Source organism: Camelina sativa, chromosome 7 (assembly GCF_030686135.1).
Source record: "Camelina sativa cultivar CO46 ecotype springtype chromosome 7, ASM3068613v1".
In the NCBI taxonomy this organism is placed as follows: domain Eukaryota; kingdom Viridiplantae; phylum Streptophyta; class Magnoliopsida; order Brassicales; family Brassicaceae; genus Camelina; species Camelina sativa.
Window position 1 is genome coordinate 20,708,689 of NC_141886.1, and position 17,642 is coordinate 20,726,330.

Below are 17,642 nucleotides of genomic sequence, written 5' to 3' on the forward strand. Positions count from 1 at the left end.
TTTATTAAATTATTCATCCATATTAAAATCTTTGATATCTAACTTAACATATTAATTTGTTAAGTATCATTATACTTCACCTCTCATTTTTATATATAAGTCTATTTTGTGAAACAAATAAATTATCATATTATTTATTATAATTCAAAAATAGTTTTATTTCTGGATATACCATAAGTTGAATTTTTAAAAACAAGTATAAATTGTTCAATCTATAACATATTCAAGCTTTAGTAATATTATTTATTAAAAATAGTATCTATTGAACTAAAAAAGTTACTGAGTAACAAGTCAAAATTTGAATATTTAAATTCAATTTCATATTGTTTTGTTGAATTTTATAGTTTTATATAATATAATAAACTTTAAATAATTTATTTTGAAATATTTTTAAAATATTGAAACCTGATATAAAAGTTAAAAACTATAAACACTCTAAATTGATTTGTTATAGCAATGTTAATAATATGTCACTATAATATGAAAGAATTTCAAAAAACCAAATATATTAAAACAAAAAATATAACAATATATTAAATTACTCATTATATAATAACTCGCTTTTTAAAAACCAAATTTACAAATTATGTATTATAATGACATTCAAGTCATGATGGAGAATATACATTATTGAAATAACTTCACATGCATAAACTAATACAACATATTAAAATTTTATTTTAAAATATAAAATATAAAAAATTTTGTATAAAATAAAATTTAACCAGTGTTATAGCATGTGTACTTATCTGGAATCATTAACAATATAAAATTTACAAAATATGTGTCTTTTTTCAAGCCAACATATTTAGCATATGATTTTATTGCATAATGTTTTATCCAAAAAAACTTTTTAAAATAATCACATAAATTATATTATATTTTATATAAAGATTACTATATAAATAAAATGAATTTCAGCCCGTGCTCTAGCACGGGTCTTAATATAGTTTCATTATTAAACTAGCTGATACAATATAAGAATATAGATATTACTACAAAATCTATGGTCATTTTTACATTCCTAATTCAAAATATAACCTTTATATGCGAGTTTCATAACATGACCCTGAACTCTTGTTCATGTATTTAATTTTAGGTTATTATGATCTATTTTTTTCTTTTTAAAGGGAATAATTATATTATTGATGGTAGTTTAGATTGAATATTTACAATTGTTTCACTTAGAAATCAAAACGATAGAATGAATGTAGGGCAACTAAAACAAACTAAATATGATAGAATGAATGTAGGGCAAAATGATTAAAAAGAAAAAGAAAATGGAGAGATAGTTTAGCAAATAAAATAGTAGATACAGTTTAAATATCTAAAAAATAAACTTGCATTAAAATATCAGGTAATCTAATATATATGAAGAGTTCTATCATTTGATTAGATTCGAGATATAATGAGATTTGTTTTTTTTTCATTTTCTTTTTCTAAAAGTTAATAATTATTACTTACTCCTATTAAGGTAAAATTTTTTAGATAAAAACAAATCTTTATAAAATTATTTAACATTTTTTCCTACCATATATTCCATTAAACATAAAATACGGCTGTTAAAAAAAATGGTAAGAAGTACGAACTAGTCTGTATTATTGTATTAAGCATGCTTGATGTCGGGGTTTCCACTATTTTTTTGATCATCCATTGATTTCTTTTAAGGGAAAATTATAAATAAAGGATCTTTTTCTAAAAATTTGGCCATCTACACTTTTTTTTTTTAAATTTTGGTCAAATAAGTTTTAAGATTAAAAAAAACCAATAATACTCTCATTATATTTTTAGATTTAATTTGTTGATTTTTATTAACTGAAATTAAGAAAACAGTTTGAACAAACTATTTGCTTTTGTTGGGACTTATTTTGAAATCGAGTGGGCCTTATTTGATTTTATTGGATCTCGATAACCTTACAATTGAGAATACAAAAAAATTTGGAAAGGGGAAAAAGATTTTAATCAAAACTAAACCTTCTTTCGCCGTCCGCCGTCTCTCTCCGTTGTCTGGTTCTCACCATCGTCTCTCACCGTCTCTCCAGCTCACCTTCTCTCCGTCTTCACCATATCTCCATCTTCACCATCGGTTCATCTCTTGATGAATTGGGTATGTAGAATTCTTTATTTTTTTGCATGTGGATTATTATGATGTATTAGTTTCTTGAGATTATGTAAACTTTATAACTTGATTTCAACCCAGATTTGTGTAAATATAAGTTTAGATCCGTTTTGCATCTTTATCACATAATTCTTGATTTATTTGCATGTTGATTATTATTTTTGTATTCTATTGACTTTAAAGGAAAAATTGTGTACCAGGGTTGATGAAACAAGATCGATAAAGGTAGTTAACAAGAACAAGAGTGATGATCGAAACAGTTGTGAACTTTTTTTGAACAATAAGGTTAGTGAAAAAGTTTGCATAAATATCTTTTTCATATGAGTTCTTCGTTTTTTGGTTTTCTTAGTTTGTTTGTTTAGGGTGATATGAGCGTAGATATGAGCGATTACGTTGTTGATTGAAGCGTATCCACACTTGTAGCAGCAACAGATTGTAATATTGTTTTTTTTTTGTTTATCATCATTAGTGAAAAAGTTTGCATACATCTCTTGATTTTAGCTGTGTTTGAGAAAGTTTGCATTAATCATATGGATTTATTGAATGCAATATTCTCAAATGATGTCACCACTTTACAGTTTATGTAATTTTTTAAAAACTCGATTTCTTTTTTTGCTCTTTTTAGTTCAGGAAACCTGTCTATATCAATCATGACCCGCTTTATATTCTCTTTGCAGTCAATTATATTTGTCAGAGACTGACCATGGGTGAAAGCAGAATTGGATCATAAGTCGCAAATGTCAATGTCCTCAACAAAAGCACCATCAGATTCTGAAACAAGTAAGAGCCAAAAGTACAGTTTTTTTTATATACAAGTCGTATCTAGTTTGGTTATAAAAGTCGTATCTCGTTTGTTTTTTTGTTTTTTTTTTCAAGTTTCTGTTAGCAGCTAAATGATTAGTCATAGTTTTCTTGTTCTTAAATCATACTTTTAGTAATCTGTTTTTTTTTGTTTTGTAAAATTGAAGTCTCATATCTTTGTTGATTTATTTCAGTTTTGGCTAATTTATACTAATTCATTTTTTACTTTTTTCGGTAGGAATGGAAAAGAAGTACCCTAAACGGCTTATGGAAGATGGAAGCGAGCCACAAGTTGGGCAGATAAATAACACTTGTCGAATGTCAATCTTACACAAAATCAAGAAGGAATTACCAGAAGAGTATGATATTGCGATCTCCATGCAGTAGTGGTATACACATCATCAGCATAAGGATATAGATCCTTGCCTATATCAAAAGCTCCTTTTATAGCATGTCTACAAGGGAGTTTTTGGATGCTGAACTTTCCACATGAACAAGTCCTTCTTTCTAAGTCAACAATGTAGTCTACTCCATTACCTTTAACCTGGATCTGCGATCTGCTCATCAAATAACCGTTCATGAATTTACCTTTCTCTATTCTTCTTGAAATCTTTTTCTCCACCTCAACAGTTAAAGGATCTTTATGCTTTGCACTTAACTCTCTACTCTCATAAAACCAGCGTGTCATCATTTCTCTGATGCTGTCTAACAAAGGAATTATTGGATACTCTCTGGGTGTCCTCAAAGCAGCATTAATTGATTCAGCTGCATTGTTGGTGTTAATATCATACCTATAACCCGGAAAATGACAGCGAGCCCATTTTGTCACATCGGCTTCCTCTAGATAACTTCCAATAGCAGGACTGATATTGTTAATTTGCCCAAACTCTTTCTCAAACTCAGCAACTCTATAAGCTTTTGATGCTTTTGCAACCTTACCAGCGACACCTCTTCCCTTATGATATGTTATCACATTGCTAAGCAAGTGGTGGATGCAAATACCATGTTTAGCCAATGGATAGATGTTTCCAATTGATTTAGCAATCGATGTATGTCTATCTGACACAAATGATAAACCTTCTTCATCAGCTATAACCATCTTAAGTTGCATAAAAAACCACTCCCATGAACAATCATTCTCAGAATCAGCAATTCCAAATGCGATTGGATACAAATTGGAGTTACCATCTACAGCTGTAGCAACTAGGAGAACCCCTTTGTATTTATTCTTCAAAAATGTACCATCAACTACTATCACTTTCCGCATTGACTTGTAGAACCCTCTTGTTGATTGACCAAAAGAAATAAATAGATATTTAAATCTTCCATCAAAGTCAATTTCATAATTCGTGAACGTACCAGGATTCGCTTCTTGTAGCATGTGCAAGTATTTTGGAATCTTAGCATAACTTTTCTCAGGAATTCCTCTAACTTCGTTAACTGCATACTCCCGAGACTCCCAAGCTTGGTGATATGTTAGCTCGGAGCCGTACCTTGAACGAATAATATTAACTATATCATTCGGTTTAGGACCTTCCTTCACGCCCTCATAGCTTTGCTTAATGAGATGTCCAATTGTTCTTGCAGATGGAGTCCTACAAAATGAGTTTTTTTTTGAAGGGGCACATGTATGGTTACCCACAAACTTGTTGATTTTGAAATATGTAGATGATGTCACTATATTTTACCATATTTTAGGCCTTGTTTAGTTCATTTTTTGCATCATATAGAAGTGATTCCTTAGTTTTTATCACCATTTCTGTCCAAATATGCACTTAGGATGTTTAGAAGCATGCATTGCATACATTTATGCATTTGGAGTATTATTAGGTACTATGGAGCTCTAAAAGAGTAAGGAAGGACTTGCTGTTATTTCTGGAGCTAAACAAGAGGATAGGGAATATCAGGAAGGTTCGGAAGTCCACTCGACCACAGCACTCGAGCATGCATACGGTCGAGTACTCGGTCGGATGAATATATCGAGCTCCTCAAAGATCGATCCGAATGAAGATCTTCCGTTGCGATTCAGCTTCTGCATCCTTCATGAGAGTTTTAGGAAATTGAGTTATGTTTCTAATGCCGGTAGTTTCAAGCCAATCGGAGGTGTTGCGCCAGAGTTATACGGATTTTACTGAACAGATATCATGCCAGATCGAAGACTGAAGCTACTTGATGGACCAACCACTCGACCATGCACTCGACCGAGCACATGGTCGAGCTGACCGCCGCCTCTCTGTTCTGTCCTCTAGCTAACTAGGGCTTCTCTCTCTTTATTATATATATGTGTACTGGCACTTGTGGCCGAAAAGGGTGAGACCCTGGAGACCATGTAGACACCTCATAACCTAGTTTTTGCCATTTTTAGCTTCTTTTACTTTATTGCATCATCTCTTATCTTTTCTCTAGATTTTCACACATTTGTAACCTTGATAACTTTGAATCTGTTGAATATTTGCTTTCACTTCTTTGTTCAATATTGTTCATCTTTATCTCATCTTTCTAGTCATGATAGTTTCATTAATTTCTGGGTTTGTGTTCTTCATGATGATTTTTAGATTTTATTAGTGGCTTAGGATCTTAGGGATGGATTAGGCTGGGTAAAGGTTATGGTTGTTTAGATTGGTCAAGCTTGATTGTTATATATCTCTTCTAGATTAGATATGCTCTATGCTATTCTTATACTGAGAGGGTAAGGATAGATCTTAAGCTTCTTAGCATCACACCAATGTCTAAGTTGTTAGATAAGGCTAATGCTAGAGATTATCATGAAGTATGCTAAGAGATTAGATGTTTAAAGTGATTTTTGACATTGATGATATGGGTTTTAATGCCTGCTTTGATATGTAATAGCTAGTGAGAACTAGGTCTAAGAAGTATCTTGGCTTGATTGTTATTGTCATGAGAATGGATTAACATGTATTAGAAGATCATTGTCTACAGATAGCTCATTGTTGATTGAGGTTTGTTGACCAATTTAGATAGCCATAGCTTGAGTCCATCCCATGAATCCATCCTTAGGATTTTCTTTGTTTATTGATTTCCCTGTTTAAGTATTGTTAATTGCTTGTTGTTTGCTCTATTTTCATTATTTGCTCTGTTTCTGTTCATTCGCTTGTCAACTCGACCTCCCACCGACCATGCACTCGAACGAGTGCTAGGTCGAGCTCCATTTTACTTTCTTGCTTATGCATTGTTCTGTTCATGTTTTCTTCTGCTTATTAGTTAATTCCGCTTAGTCTTGTTTATTGCACTTGTTCTACAGTTTAATTCAGCATTAGTATTGTCTTAAGTTGCCTTAGTTCATTGCATTTCATTATTGTCATTAGGTTGTTAGAAACAAATCAACTTGATATTTGGCTTAACTTGAATGCATTGATCACATCTTGACTGCTTACATATCACACTCTTTATGGATTGACATCCTTCATGCTACAACATCATAAGGGAATTGAAACACCTTGCATTACATTCTGATCATTCATACTTATGTTTGTTTGTTTGATTGCATCATTCATTCATTCATTCATAAGTAGATACTTGAAAAAGTTCTTGTTTCAATTGGCGCCGTTGCCATTAGGGTGTTTATATGTTCCAGTCGAGATTTCATTGTTTCAAGATTAAGCTATGTTACTTTTGATTCTATTACTCACCACTTTCTTGTTCTGGTGTTCTGTTTTGATTCTCAGGTACCACTCGACTAGGCACTCGGTCGAGTACCTCAAAGCAAACGGTCGAGTGCTTGTTCGAGCACCTGGTCGAGCACCTGTTCAGAGTCTCAAAAAAACAGAAGAAGAGGTGGAAATGGAACTTCCACAGAATCTGCATGAACCTCAAAGGAGAAGGAAGATTGGTGATAGTGATGCTCCCACTACTCATACTCAGAGATATGGGATAGTGCCTCCTGCTGTCCACAACACAACCTTCACAATCAAGACTAGTTTGATCTCCATGGTTCAGAGCAGCATATTTAATGGCCTACCTATTGAAGACCCCCTTGCACATCTTGATGAGTTTGATAGGCTTTGTAGCCTCACCAATATAAATGGAGTTAGTGAGGATGCCTTGAAGCTAAGATTGTTTCCTTTTTCTCTAGGAGATAAAGACCATCAGTGGGAGAAGACTCTACCTCCTGGAAGAATCACCTCTTGGGTTGATTGTAAGATGGTCTTCCTTGCAAAATACTTCACTAGTTCAAGGACTGCACATTTGAGGAATGAAATTTCAGGATTTCTCCAACATAATGGTGAATCTTTCAGTGAAGCATGGGAGCGCTTCAAAGGCTACCAGAGACAATGCCCACATCATGGATTCAACAATGAATATTTGTTGTGTACTTTGTATAGAGGTGTTCTTCCCAAGATCAGGATGCTCCTAGACACAGCCTCCAATGGAAGCTTCATGAATAAAGATGTAGATGAAGGTTGGGACTTAGTAGAGAACTTTGCTCAGTCCAATGGCAATTACAGTGAAGAATATGTTAGAAGCTTAAGAGAAGGTGTTGCTTATGAGGAAGGGCATATAAAGGAACTACAAGCCTTAGATGAGAAGCTTGAGAAGCTAGATAAACTACTTCTAACCCAACAAAAGCAAGTACCTGTTGTTTGTGATGATGAGAAGTTTATGGTTCAAGTCTATCCTCCACAACAACTCCAACAAGCTCCTGCTCTAGATCAAGAGATGAAGAGTATGCTTCAACAACTGTACAAGGCCAAGCTATTGGAGATATGGAAAAAAGTACTAAGCTCACAGAGATGAAAAACAAGATAGACTCCACATATGGTGCCCTTAATATCAAGATTGAAGCTTTAACTTGCAGAATCCTTCACCTTGAGAGCAAGAGTGAATCTTCTTCTTCTAGACAACTCAATGGGACATCAATTGACAATCTAAAGGAGTTTGCCACTGCCCAAGCTATCTCTCTCAAAGAACTACCTACAAAGCTCACTGAGGACAGTTACAACCAAGATAGGGAGGATTTTCTTCAACCAGAGGTGCAGAATGAGAAGAGAACTGAGATTGAGACACCACTCGACCATACACTCGACCATGCACACAGCCGAGTGCCTGGTCGAGTGCCTGATCGAGTCATTGCTCAAGAATCTAGCAAGCCGGTTCGGTTCATTCCTCCTCCCTATCAGCCACCTTTGCCATTTTCAGGACGGTTTAAAGAGCAAATGCTGAAAAAGTACAAGGCTTCTATTGATAAGCAGGCATTGATGGTCTTGAGTCATGAACCTTTGTTACAAGATGTTGAAATGAAAGAGAAGCCACAAGTTAAAAAGCTTGAGCAGAAGAAGCCAACTATTGATGGGCAGACCTTCAGGATTGAAAAGAAAGGTCATGAAACTGAGTCTGAAATCTTTCAGGGTGTGAATGGGGTAGAAACAGAGATTTTAGGTCACCCGGCCTTCCACTCGACCTACCACTTGACCTGCCACTCGACCGAGCACCTTAAGTCACTCGACCGAGTGGTACCAAGTCACCCAAAATGCCCAGACTTCATCCCCAAGCTTCATCAACAACAAGAGCCAAGAAATCCTTCCTTCAATGGTCTGTCTAAGCTTCAAACTATCAACATTCTACATGATTCAGTGAGGGATTTAACAACTAAGGATGAGGACATAAGGGGGCAAATCAAGAAGCTTCATGGTAGAGTGAGAAGTTCCTCTCCAAAGAAAGCAAGACAAAGTCTGAGTATTATTAGCAGACACAACTCTTTTAGCATTGACCCAGGAATAAGAGGAGCAATGGAATCTTTAAGAACAGAGGGGACTTCATCACCTCTCTATAACCCTTCCAAAGCATAAGAAGTATGCAAAGTCAAGCTTAGAGACTTTAAAAACAAGCTCACTTGGGAGGAAGTCCCAAAGGTATCCTTGTACATATTGGTTTTAAGTTTCTTGTTATTTTGATCTTGTTTTCTTTAGTGTTATGGTTGGTCAGGTAGCATGGAGGTCCTTTAAGCACTTGGTGGATATCAAATGAATCCCACCCTTAGACCATCCCAAGTAATACTCCAACTCTATATTTGTATATAACATTGCATTTTTTGTTTTTGTGTTGTTTCCTGATTCTTAAATCCTCCTTCAAATTTCTCTTCCACAAAGGACTGTGTAATTTAAGTTTGGGGGAGGGTTTGAGATGATATTTGATGTTGTGTTTTGTTTTCTTATTTCAAATTTTTAGCATAATCATGTTAGTAATTGCATTTCATCTATGTCATAGAAAAACCTAAAAATTTGAAAATTTTTGCAAAAATCTTTACAAAAAAAAAAATAATAATAAAAGAGTGTTCATGTAGTTTGCATTGCATATTAGGATCTTGTTAGTATGTTTCATGTAGGACTGTTTCATATTTGCATTAGGGATCTATGATGAGTTCAGCCTTGTTAACTTGTTTAAATTAGCTAGACTAGGATCAATGCCCAAGTTAATAGTACTTTGATGCTAGTTGAGTGAGCTAGAAACATAAGATTGAACCAAGCCTTGAATTCTTATATTGCATTCTGGTCTAAATTGAAGCATGTTGTGATTTGATGTCATTTTCTACTTATAAGAACCTAATACTGACTTGTAATTATCTGTTTGTGCATTTCTTTAAACTCATGGATACCATATACATATTTGGATCATCTTTCTCTTTTTTACCACTCTTGTTGATCCAAGTAGCTGATTTCACTTTTAAATCAGTTTCTCCTACCCTTAACCAACCCTTCTTTCAAGCCATGTTATTTCTTGAGTTTGGTAGAAAGTGTTAGGTTTGAGCTGACAAGAGTAAAGCCTTGTGTAGTTCTAGTTTGCAATTTTCAAACTAGATAGGACTAGGTGGTTTAATTGTTGGGTTTGGGACTTGGTTGTTTTGAAAAAAGAAAAGAAAAGAAAAGAAAAAAAAAAAGAAACAAAAGGTTAGAGTCTTTAGGAGGGGAATGTGTTTAAGAGAATTTAAGCTCTAGTGAAAGAATGGGAAGTATAAAGATTGTTGAAGATGGTTCTAACCAAAGAAAAGAAAGAAAGAAAAGAAGAGTCTAGCAAAAAGCTTTTATGTCTTAAAGATTAAGAAGAAAAGGGAACCATATCAATTAGAAAGAAGTCCCCATTCCACTAGTTGATTCAAATAAGAAACCTCTCCTAAGGCTTAAAAACAAAAAGAGAAAAAGGGTACTTGAGAAGAGAAGAAGACAAAGGGTAGAATTAGGACCATTTGGGATTAGAATGTTAGGATCAAACACTTTGGGTGCCTTTGGGTAGACAAAGTTTTGTTCTTGTATGTGTCTATTAGTTCTTACCTTTAGCTTTCTTCTAAAGCTCAATCCATTTTTTTTATGAGAGAACCTTGACTTAATGAGCCCCACTCTAAAGAGAGATCATCCTTGTCTCTAAACCTTTATCTCCAAGCCAAATGAGTTTAAACATTGCACAATCTGATTCATGTTCTTGCCTAATGAATGTTAAAGGAAATGATTGATCTGAATGCATGTGGATATCTAAGGCTTGAATCAGTAGAGGTTGTGATAGGTTTGTCTAAAGTTTTTAAGTACAAATAATTCACCTTGCATCATAGTACTAGTAACTTGGACATTGATTCTAGGTATCTCATTAGTAAGTTGTTAGGTTCTAAGATCCCACTTTCAAACCTCACCTTCCTACTTATGTCTTGTTTATTTGCTTGAGGGCAAGCAAAGACTAAGCTTGGGGGTGTTGATGCCACTATATTTTACCATATTTTAGGCCTTGTTTAGTTCATTTTTTGCATCATATAGAAGTGATTCCTTAGTTTTTATCACCATTTCTGTCCAAATATGCACTTCGAATGTTTAGAAGCATGCATTGCATACATTTATGCATTTGGAGTATTATTAGGTACTATGGAGCTCTAAAAGAGTAAGGAAGGACTTGCTGTTATTTCTGGAGCTAAACAAGAGGATAGGGAATATCAGGAAGGTTCGGAAGTCCACTCGACCACAGCACTCGAGCATGCACACGGTCGAGTACTCGGTCGGATGAATATATCGAGCTCCTCAAAGATCGATCCGAATGAAGATCTTCCGTTGCGATTCAGCTTCTGCATCCTTCATGAGAGTTTTAGGAAATTGAGTTATGTTTCTAATGCCGGTGGTTTCAAGCCAATCAGAGGTGTTTCGCCAGAGTTATACGGATTTTACTGAACAGATATCATGCCAGATCGAAGACTGAAGCTACTTGATGGACCAACCACTCGACCATGCACTCGACCGAGCACATGGTCGAGCTGACCGCCGCCTCTCTGTTTTGTCCTCTAGATAACTAGGGCTTCTCTCTCTTTATTATATATATGTGTACTGGCACTTGTGGCCGAAAAGGGTGAGACCCTGGAGACCATGTAGACACCTCATAACCTAGTTTTTGCCATTTTTAGCTTCTTTTACTTTATTGCATCATCTCTTATTTTTTCTCTAGATTTTCACACATTTGTAACCTTGATAACTTTGAATCTGTTGAATATTTGCTTTCACTTCTTTGTTCAATATTGTTCATCTTTATCTCATCTTTCTAGTCATGATAGTTTCATTAATTTCTGGGTTTGTGTTCTTCATGATGATTTTTAGATCTTATTAGTGGCTTAGGATCTTAGGGATGGATTAGGCTGGGTAAAGGTTATGGTTGTTTAGATTGGTCAAGCTTGATTGTTATATATCTCTTCTAGATTAGATATGCTCTATGCTATTCTTATACTGAGAGGGTAAGGATAGATATTAAGCTTCTTAGCATCACACCAATGTCTAAGTTGTTAGATAAGGCTAATGCTAGAGATTATCATGAAGCATGCTAAGAGATTAGATGTTTAAAGTGATTTTTGACATTGATGATATGGGTTTTAATGCCTGCTTTGATATGTAATAGCTAGTGAGAACTAGGTCTAAGAAGTATCTTGGCTTGATTGTTATTGTCATGAGAATGGATTAACATGTATTAGAAGATCATTGTCTAGAGATAGCTCATTGTTGATTGAGGTTTGTTGACCAATTTAGATAGCCACAGCTTGAGTCCATCCCATGAATCCATCCTTAGGATTTTCTTTGTTTATTGATTTCCCTGTTTAAGTATTGTTAATTGCTTGTTGTTTGCTCTATTTTCATTATTTGCTCTGTTTCTGTTCATTCGCTTGTCAACTCGACCTCCCACCGACCATGCACTCGAACGAGTGCTAGGTCGAGCTCCATTTTACTTTCTTGCTTATGCATTGTTCTGTTCATGTTTTCTTCTGCTTATTAGTTAATTCCGCTTAGTCTTGTTTATTGCACTTGTTCTACAGTTTAATTCAGCATTAGTATTGTCTTAAGTTGCCTTAGTTCATTGCATTTCATTATTGTCATTAGGTTGTTAGAAACAAATCAACTTGATATTTGGCTTAACTTGAATGCATTGATCACATCTTGACTGCTTACATATCACACTCTTTATGGATTGACATCCTTTATGCTACAACATCATAAGGGAATTGAAACACCTTGCATTACATTCTGATCATTCATACTTATGTTTGTTTGTTTGATTGCATCATTCATTCATTCATAAGTAGATACTTGAAAAAGTTCATGTTTTAGTAGACGCTTGTAAACACTCAGCCCGGAGACGCCAATTACAAGCACTATCAATGCAGCGTATACACCACCATCTCTTATCAGATTTTGTAATCCTATAGTCGCAGTTATATTTCATTGCATACATTTCCATAGTAGCCTGTAAAGCTTCCTTACTGCTGAAATATTCACCATTTTTTACCATTGAATCTTCCAACTTTAAACCAGCAGCATCACCAAGATTAGCATCAGTAGGCTTTTCTAATACATCATTAGTCGGCTTAGGTGAATTCCTTGAAATAATACCTACTGATTTTCCCACATCAACTTCCACATTACAACCATCGCTACTATCAACTGACAACTTATTCAGATCGAACTGGACTTTAATCCTATCGCCATCAACTACTCTTTTGAATGTAACACACAATCGAATCATGTTTATCTTTTTCAGATATGCAAGAAAATTATTCATACCTCTATTATTTGTCAATACAACAGGAGGACAATCAACTTTAACCTCTGTGGGTAGATAACTGAATTCCACATCAAACATATTTTGCTCTATTTCATAGTCTTCTGAAACCATCAGCTTCAACTCTTCAAGAGATGTAGTGGGTTGCAAAGTCAGTAATCTAGCACGTTTTTCTTCATCATCAATAAATCTCCACTCCTTCTTGGCATCCAGTGTCCATACACCACAAGTAACATAGATTTGCATCATAAACAGGTAAGTGAAAGCTTTTGTGGAAGGTGGAAGAGATGGTGACCGATTACGTTAAGGTATAATGTCGATTTTTCTTAATTTGTTTAGTTTCTAAATAATTTAGAATATGTATTCTAGAATATATTAGAACAAATCTAAACAATAATTACGAACTCTTAACCATAAATTAAGAATATTTAAAAAATATTTAAAAAATATTCACTTTCCTTATTTAATTTATTTTCTTTCTATTTTAAGGGTATTCTAAGGTTTACAGATTACAAATTCTAAAATTTCTATGATATATCTTCTACTTCTTTTAGTATATAGGGTAAAACGTAGAAAACGAATTCTGAATTGAAGTAGAATGAAGAAAAACGTAGAATTCATATTCTTAATTTTGTAGAACAGACAAAATTCAGAATCTGAAATTTTTAGAACAAATTTTCCGTCTAAACTTCGTAAAACATGTACAAACTATAGAATGAACAATCTAAATGTTTCAGAAAGAGAAAAAATCGTAGAAAGTCTATTCTAAACAATTTAGACCAGAAATCAGCAAATTACAAACTGATTTTTGACATCCAAAACATTTTTTTTTCAAATTTTTTTTTACACAGTTGTATACTAACATGGGTTTTCTGTTTGTTTATTGATTCAAACTCCTAAAAACTTCACTATTTCTATTAGTAGGGACATTTTCGTCACAATTGACAATCTTAAAAAAAAAGTGTAAATGGCCAAATTTTTAGAAAAAATCCTTTATTTATAATTCTCTCTTCTTTTAATTAACTGAATTACGGTGTTGTTTCTTAATTAAATTCTTTAAACTTCGAAAAATTATTTTTGTAGTTCATGTTTAAGAAATAATATCTCGAAACGATTGTTGAATGACCCCGCCCCCGGGATTATAGGACTAATACTTTTTTAGTTGGCAAAGATTCACTATACTCTTCCTAATCCATTAATTAAAAAAAATGTATAAAATCACGAATAGCAGCTGAGTTTCGCCTGATGAAACCATACACCTGAATTAATGTTTCAAGTTCCAATATTTATTTTTTATTGCTTGTAATCATCCAAACACATAAAGACGACAAATTATAGTGACGCATTGTGCACACAAAAAGAAGCAAAACATAGTGACGCATTTGTAAATCATCCATAATTTTTTCTTTCTTTCTTTTGCCTACACATCATAGAATCTACTGTTTTGGTTTCGGAAACCAAATTAAAGACAAAGATTATGTTCGGTGAAGGTGCCACTGTTGGACAACTAAGGTTTCTAGTGCTTACCATGTAACATTACGTGTCTTTTGTTTTCTTAACTCTTTTTTTTTTTTTTTCTTTTCGGTTGTACATCTTCTTTTCCTTCGATTTTAAGTTTCCTTATCTAAATCATGAACTTACGAGACAGCCGTATGACTCTCACCGCAACATTAGAGCCACCTGAATTTTATCTAAAATATAAATTTTGGAGTGTAGGAAAACATACAGGTTACAAGAAGATGAAACGTACGAGCCTCAAGCTTACCGCAAACATTAGCCACAAGCATTTCACACAAATATGATATACTATTTGGTTTCTTATCTCCTAAACTATACAACATTTTTGGAGTCTAGGAAACGTACATACAAGGTTATCAACGTCCGAGCCGCATGACTCGCCGCAAAATTAGCAAACAAAATTTTTACATAAATGAGATAAAATCCAATTTGGTTGTTTATTTCCTATTCTATAAACACACATTTTTGGAGTCTTCCTAGGAAACGTACAAATAAAGATTATGAACTTACGAGCCTCATGACTCAATGCAACATTAGCCACATGAATTTCACATATTATATTTGGTTCATGTATTTGTATTCGATTTTTACTATGATTTAATAATCTCTTTGTGTGTTTTTTTGCTTTCGCATGCGGCCGCTTGCTTCCTCTTGCTTCCTCACGTGCAAGTTCGTTGTCTTGTAACGGCGGGAGAAGAAATCCAATGTTGCATTTTGTTTGCATTACCCGAAATATACATATTTTTATATTTATTAACAAATATGAGCTAATTTATGCCCATTAAGTAGCTTTGATTGGGCTAATGAGGTAAAATTAAACGTCGTCGTCTTCACGTAGGAAGTGAACAAATTTAGAGCGTATACGAGAACGTACAGGACGGTACTTGTTGTCAAGCCACACAGATGTTCCTTTCGCCTCCAATATAGGCTGCTTTGTTTAATAGATATCATCATATCAAAAGAATTCATAGTAGTAACTTAGCAACCAAAACAGAAAAGGCTTACTGAGAATATTAACTAACCTCTTGGTTTGGAAGTTTACAAAAGAAATGATCGAAGTAAATACGCGCAGCTGATGTGCCCGATATCCTCGCTTTCACCACAAACTTGTCTCCGCTCTGTTCACATGGCATAATGTTTGAGGTACTAAAGTTGAGGAGAAAATGGATATTATTATTAGACGTAAAGCCAAAGGTGCAATGAACTTCATTGTCAACTCTGAAATTGCTAAGACTTCACCAGAACGGGCTACTTCGTCACAGTTGATACCGATACTCTCCACAAACTCGTGTCAACCTTTAGTTAGAAAGATATCAACAAGCGAACAGTTGGTAAGATGTAACTAATAAGTAGCACACACCTCAACTGTAACCACAGAATTAACCATCCACTTCCCAAAAGTTTCCAAAGATAAATGCAAAAAACAAGATCTTAACACATTTAATTTTTCCAACCACATTCAAAACATGTATGAAGTAACTATTGATCATGCAGTCCAGAATCTGTAAAAAAAGCAAGCCGGAACACCTCTTTGACATAGTATTCTAAACCAGCAAGACTCTATAAATTTAGTAGCATTTATTGACACATTTATTCGTCAAGCATTCTCAAGTTCTACTTAACCACATTCACAAATGTTCCAATCAGACTGAGAAAGTAATTTTGATTATGCCGTTCACATTCCTTTAAACATACAGTCATATATTTGACCGGTTTAATACGTGAATATGTTTTTGTTTTTTTGAATTTAATGATAAATTAATTCAAGAGAAAATATCGTTTGTTACAACCTTTCATAGTTGCTAGCTGAGTTTGAAAAAATTAATTTTAATTTTACATGATTGAATATGTTTTCAGATTGAAATATTTGACAATTCATCAAGAAAAGATTGAAATATTTGACATTTTTGATTACATAATAAAATGAAATGACATAAAAAGATATATACTTAACTGAATGGAAGATAATGTTACAAGAAATGGGATACAAAGTTTTCTATATTCGAAATGTTTACGATGTTAATATTTAGTTGTGATCATGTTGACAACAAAAAAAAAATCACCAGGTTTCTCCAAAATACATCAAAGCATTTGACCAGTTATATTATTTCAAATTAGAATATTAAACATTAAAGAATACATAAAAGATGGAATTTCTTTTTTTTTTTTTTTTGTAAAATTTTTAAATTATTAATTGTATTACCTAAGTAAATGCTCATTGATAACTCTATAGTTAATTATTAAAATTCATAAAAATGGACTTTAAATTTTTCTTTTGTGAGTTGTGACTTGTGAGCAAAAGGTTTTAACATTTCAATTTTCGATTACAGCATTAACGTTAGATTTTCTATTGTAAACTGGAAGTTGTAGATTTCTTTTTTGTGACTCTACATTTGATTGTTGTAGTATTTTGGCTGTAGAAATTAAAATTTTGGAAAGCTTAAAATTATGAGCTTTAGAAAAAAGTGTTTTGTATAGCCAAATTTTTTAATTAAAACTATTTTGACAGTCAGTAGAAAAAGGGAAATCTAAAACTTTTAAAACATGATTGGTGTGTAGAAATAGAAATGTAGACCAAAATATGGTTGTGGCAATATTCCAAAGCCACAACAAATTAATCCCTACGTCTACATTTTAAACTGAAAAACTTGATTTTATACAATAAAATCTCTATACAAATATTGAAAAATATTAAAATGTCTTTGGATATATCAACTATATATAGATAGTTTTGGATAAAAAATAATAGTGTTCTTCGTTTAAAACCAATAAAATAGTAATAAATTTGTAATCAAAGTAATTTGTAAAGAATGATTTATACATGATTACAATGCTAAGTAGTTTTTGTCATAATTTATTGTTAGTTTAAGAAAAAAGCAGCTACTTTCATAGCTTTATGAAGAAATGTACAGCAAATACACTTTGTATCATTGACAAAAAACTATTACAGATATGGGGTCACCAATATTTGCGGTGAATAATTATATAGTATTTTTTGTATAGTATTTTTTGTCGTAAAATTATTTTCAAACCACTCTTTATTGTTTTATTGCATGGTTCTTCCTAAATATTATTATGTCACAGACCATCTCAAAATTCTTGTGTATGTTGGCCACCTTATTAGACAGCCTCTTTTCATATTGCTCAAATCTGAATTTGCAGTATTCTA

At 33.3% G+C, this 17,642-nt stretch overlaps 1 protein-coding gene and 1 non-coding gene across 2 annotated transcripts; both read right to left on the reverse strand.

Annotated features, from left to right (window-relative positions):
- Window positions 1-3,257: 3,257 nt before the first annotated feature.
- LOC147941508 (uncharacterized) lies at window positions 3,258-13,201 on the reverse strand. The gene is made up of 2 exons (XM_087458545.1): window positions 12,520-13,201; window positions 3,258-4,597 (listed from the first exon to the last, which is right to left on the reverse strand). Exons 1-2 carry the CDS (start codon window positions 13,199-13,201, stop codon window positions 3,258-3,260), a joined length of 2,022 nt encoding a protein of 673 aa, XP_087314671.1.
- Window positions 7,125-7,230, reverse strand: LOC147941509 (small nucleolar RNA R71). Its single transcript, XR_015562943.1, has one exon. It is a non-coding gene; the product is annotated as a small nucleolar RNA R71 (small nucleolar RNA).
- Window positions 13,202-17,642: the final 4,441 nt, after the last annotated feature.